Genomic DNA, 5477 nt, shown 5'->3' with positions numbered 1-5477 from the left:
ATTAGTCGTACGACATAAAAGAGGGCGCGTAGTAAGGGTAACGTGTTTCACCACCGAGCGCCGCACCCCACCGAGCGCCGCACCCCACCGAGCGCCGCAGTTCCCCCACTAAAACAACGTCGCAATACTTCTTACGCAACACCACCACAATTTTTAGTAATAAATAGAATAAGATGTTATTCTTTAGATGCGTCGCTATCCTCTGTATCCTCTAATTCTACTTGGCACGTACGGGAGTTATGTCCAATTTGGCTACAACGCCCGCAGCGCCGTTTAGTATGCACCCTCTTTGCAGGCGTTGCATCCTTATTAGAGCTACTACCCTCTACCTTAGCGATCTAATTAGCTATCTAGCTAACTGTCTAAGACCCCTCTGCCTGTATATAGCGCCGCTTATAAGTTTTTCGCTTTGTTAACGCTTTAATAGCGTCTCGTAGGCGACTTATTTCCTCCTGCATTAATACTATATAATAAGCGATCTACTAGGCTCCCTTACTTAACTGCTGTATCTACTCCTTAAGAGACGTTGTAGGAGACCCTTGCTGGATTTGCATGCGGTTTCGAATAAGCGTAGCCTGCGCCTCTAATTTGCGCGCGTTGCGCGGCGTTTTCGGCTCCTATATAGTAGTCTCTTGCGCTGGTGGAGTTAGCGTACGTAATATGACGTTAAGCTATAATAAAATAATATGATAATCGTGTAGAGTAAGCCTAGCACCTTAATACCCTCTATATATATTCTCTAGTGTAATAGCCTTATAATAGGCCTGTTTGAACGCTAGTAGGAAGGTTTCTTTGCTAATATAGTAGATGCGATTGCGTGCTAAGACTGAGATAGCATCACTATACACGCGCTTTAACGGCGAGAAGCAGCCCACATCAAGAGGCTGTAAGAGGTGCGACGAGTGGGGAGGCATACAGAGGAGGATTATCTTTATCTCTTCGCAGAGATCTTAGAAAGCTACTAAGCAGTAGCTCTTATAGCCGTTAATAATAAGCAGCCTATACGTCCCTATAGGCCGCGCATAGAAATCGAAGTGACGAAGCTAGTTAAGCGCTAGATTGTTATTCATCTAGCCTATAGGACTAATCTGGATTACCTAGTCGCGTGGTATATCCTCCGTGAACTAGGTAGAGATTAGAACCTTGCCTGCGAAGATAAGAAACGCTGGGATATACGTGCCTATTACGCTAACGCCTTATATTAGCGTAACCTACTTACAATTACCTGGCTAGATCTTCTTTATTCTTCCTAGTTTATCTGAGCCCGTAATAACTAACTGTAATAAAATCTTGCCTATAATAAAGCTAGTCTTATTAAAGTTATAGATATCTTTGTATACGATACTATACTTTGCCTTTGTATTCTGAACTAGCTCGAACCAGCCCTTAATAAGCGCTAGGTCTTTGCAGAGAGCTCGCTAGTGATTGTATGGACGGCTCTGGCGCGTACGCAGCTTAGGATTGCGCTGGACAAACCTATTAACTTAGTTCTTATTAACCTTCTTCCCGCCACGCTTTTGGAGTAGTCTATTAGCTATATCTCGCACGTCGTCTCTCCTATAGGGTAGTCCTCGCTCGGCCTTAACTATTATACGCCTAGTAATAGCCTCCTCTTCTAGTTTTGTTAGGCGCTTATAGTTGGGCTTGTAGTCGCGTTGAGAGTGCTTTCCGTCGCGTTATTAATGTATTGTTCGTTTAGGGACGTTATAGATCTTTCTAGCACGTCGAATACTTTGAATTTGGTTTCTAGAAAGCTTAGAGACTGCTATTTGCACGTTAGCTTTAGTATACTCTCTCTAGGTTTATAGTTGTTGAGACATCACGCGTTATTGTTGGGACGTTGTTTTAGTGGGGGAACTGCGGCGCTCGGTGGGGTGCGGCGCTCGGTGGTGAAACACGTTAGTTAAGAAAGGTCTTAGCTAGGTTAACGGCACTATAGAACCTATAGAAAGATAGGTTATAACTCTCGTACGTACTAAAAGGATATAGAAGAAGATTCTTTATTAGATATAAGTAAGTTATATAACGTATCTATAGCTAGTATAGAGTAATTTAAATTTTTATTTATAAAGTTCGCGATGCTAAGAAAAAGTGTCGGGCTCGGTAGTGTGTCCGGCTCGGTGGTGCTTTACGTTAGGCCTAATAGCCTTATCTATATTATTTATAAAAAAGTCTGATAAAAAGTAGTAACTATATATTAACTTTAGAAGATTAAATAGCGTTACTTAGAGAAATTAATATCCTCTACTACTTATCATAGAGCTTATAGACTAACTGTAGAGAGCTAAGTAGCTTATAAAGTTCGAGGTTTAGAAAGAATTTTACTTAATTAGGATTAAAGAAGATTATAGGTAGATAATGGCGTTTGAAACTAAGTATAGACTTTTTAAGTATATAGTTATACTATTTAGATTAACGAATACGCTAGGAACCTTTTAATTAGTTATTTATAACGTACTCTATAAATACCTTAGAATCTTTATTACTACGTATCTAGATAATATCCTAGTATATACTAGTAGTATACGCGAAGAATATATTAAGTATATTTAAGCTAGCAAATGGGTAGAGATTGTGTTATAGTTAGGTTGCTAAAAGTTTAGGTAAGAGTTAGGTCAGGTCGCGCAGGCAAAATCAAGGCTTAGCTATTTATAATTACATTTTTTATTATTCTATATTATATTTATCACATATATATATCACAGAGAGAGCAGATTATTTAGATTAAAGAGCTATCTATAATATAAACCATCCTCTACATAGGAATATAGAAACTATCCTCCACATAGGAATATAGAAACTATCCTCTAGTTTTAAGGACCTACAATAGCGTCCTATTACTATAATACTTATCAAGATAATATAAAGCGAGATAAGATTCCTTCGCCTATATAGTAACCCGCTTAGCGTAAATAGTATTCAGAATACAGTCTATTAATATTAATCACTTAAATACTATTATAAAGATTTATAATCAATACCTTTAAGGTAACTAATAAGAAATGCCTTATATATCTCTTATAGCGCGCTAATAGCCCCCCAATAATACTATAATCTTATACGGATACTCTCTGTAATATTACGTATAAGGCGTAAAAAAGGTAGCATTAGTATTAGTAAGTTATAGCTACCCTACTACTTTTTATTTTCTTGTAGTGCGATAGCTGCCGTCTATTAGTTTATAACTATAATCGAAGCTAATAACAACTTACTACTAGGTTTAAATTAGCGCTTTTTAGAGGCGGGCTTTACTAGGGTTTTACAGGCGGACTTTATAGCTAGATTTTTCTTAGCTTAAGTACCTCTAGTAGACTTATAGGTAGTCGACTTAGTACGTACTATATTATAGAGCTAAAAAAACTATATATCGTTCGTATATAGTATAGTAGTAAGTCAGTATAGTAGATTAAGTTGATAGATTATTAGGTAGATAAGTCACGTGTTTAAAAAAGGTCTAAGCTCTAGGCTACAGGTAAGGAAAAATTAGGGTCTAGTAATACCTAGATACTCAAGATAATAATATTTAACTTAATCCGTAATAATTAACCATAATAACCTAGCACTAGATAGAACTCGACCCGCTAATTCAACTAGTACTAACCATTAATAGATATACTCTATAAATTTTATTAATATCTCGATATAGAGTTTCCGCGCTAGCTTTCGCGCTAGCAGCTTAGTAGGTTTTAGGGTCTAGAGCACTATATAGGGGTAATATAGATTTTATCTCTACTCTAATTTAGCTACATTATAATAAATCTCTATAATAATCTACTCTTAGATAGAGCATTATTAACGCTTTAAAATTATACTAAAATCTAAATTTTCAGACTTTTCTTAAGTTTAATAATAGAAAAAACAGCTCTAACGCTAGCTACGCGCTAACTATAACGCTAACGCGCCTAGGCCGCTATAAAGATATTCTAAAAAATACTTTTCTACTATCACGTCTACTAATCTATAGCTCTACCTTCTAGAAATAGTTAGATAGCTTTTTTAATAGTTCTTATATACCTTTATTAAAGCTAGCTAAATAGGAGGTTAAGCAAGAGCCTATAGATAAGAGTATTCTAGAGAGTATCCTAGAGGGATTAGCTACACCCCACTCTATTAAAATACTAGTAGGCTTTACGCTAGAGAAGTAGAAGATAATTACTAAGATACTTATCATATTCTATTATAACAACAGCTACTAACTTATATAGAGATTCAACTGCGAGTAAGATAAGATTAATAACATTATTACTAAACGTAGCTCTAGTAGCTCCCAAAAAGGGCACCCAACTAGTCTTACTATCCTATTTAAGGGCCTAGCTAAGCAGTAGTTTACGCGCTATTGCCTAGAGAGATCTTACTACTCTAAGAACTTAAGAGAACAAAGCTCTTAATAAAGCTAAGAATTCTAACTATAGCGCAAAACACCACCTATATAAGAAGGTAAAGGCATCTAAGAACTATAATAAGCTGCTAGAGATCACTAAAGCTTAGTTTAAAGTTAACAAGGAAGAGCGCCTTCTTAAATAGTAGTTTAGTAATAAGCATAGTAGTTAGTTATCATAAATATTTATTACAGGCATATACTTTTAATAATTAGCTAAGTAGCTAGAGGAAGCCTTTTAGATAGTCTATAAGAAATAGTCTAAGATCTAAAATAAGATTAATAAAGGCGATATAAGGAAACCCTTTACTACGTTTAAGAGGCTAGTAGGAGCTCTTTATCTTAGCTACGCTAGTCTCGTTCTACTACTCGCCTATTTACCTCTAGTAGTACTCTAGAGAAGCCCCTTTACGATAAATACTAGAATAGATTATATAAGCTCTAAAATAACTTATTTAATAGTAAATAAGAGAAGGATAAGTAGTAAGCTTTTATTAAAGCACTCTCTCTAGATAAGTTAACTCTAGTTACTAATTTCTAATAAGAGTAAGTTATTACGTATACTTATTACGTTCAATTACTAATAGCGCTAAGAAACGCAAGCCTATACCTATCTATAATTAGTTTAACCTAGATATAGAGTTAGCTAATAATAAGCCTTATATCAAAAGTTATAGTAGCGATAAGTGTAAGAAAGAAGTAGATAATAAAGATAAGGAGAATTTTAATAGTACTAGTAACTACCTTATAGATAAGCAATATGAGGCTTTAAAAGCTTAGGGAGCTAAGAAAGATAAATAAGATAATAGCTTTTAAGATTAGGAGGAGTCTGAGTTTAAGGGTTTTCTAATAATAATAAGGCATAAGCTGCGGCGCTATTAGCTAATAGGGGGATTAGCAGCATAGAAGTCTCTTATTACGGCCAATTATCACGCTGTAGGCCTATCTAGCTTATTCTGTTTTTATTTTTGTATAACGTGAGCGGCAAGCGAAGCGGCCGGGTAAGCGAAGCGGCCACCTTTGCCAAGACTATACCTTCTTTCACCTTAAGCAACAATGTCTCAACAAAACAATATAGAATCGCTCTCTCGTGAGGATA

The 5477-nt window shown here is 35.9% G+C and overlaps 1 protein-coding gene across 1 annotated transcript; it reads left to right on the top strand.

Annotated features, from left to right (window-relative positions):
* Positions 1–5002: 5002 nt before the first annotated feature.
* Positions 5003–5158, top strand: COCCADRAFT_101857 (uncharacterized protein; the record flags this gene model as incomplete). Its single annotated transcript, XM_007716272.1, has 1 exon — positions 5003–5158. A coding segment is annotated over one exon (156 nt), but the record flags the coding sequence as incomplete, so codon positions are not given.
* Between the last annotated feature and the right edge of the window lie 319 nt (positions 5159–5477).

Source organism: Bipolaris zeicola, assembly GCF_000523435.1.
Source record: "Bipolaris zeicola 26-R-13 unplaced genomic scaffold scaffold_133, whole genome shotgun sequence".
NCBI classification, from domain to species: Eukaryota; Fungi; Ascomycota; class Dothideomycetes; order Pleosporales; family Pleosporaceae; genus Bipolaris; species Bipolaris zeicola.
This window is presented reverse-complemented; position numbering and strand designations above follow the sequence as displayed.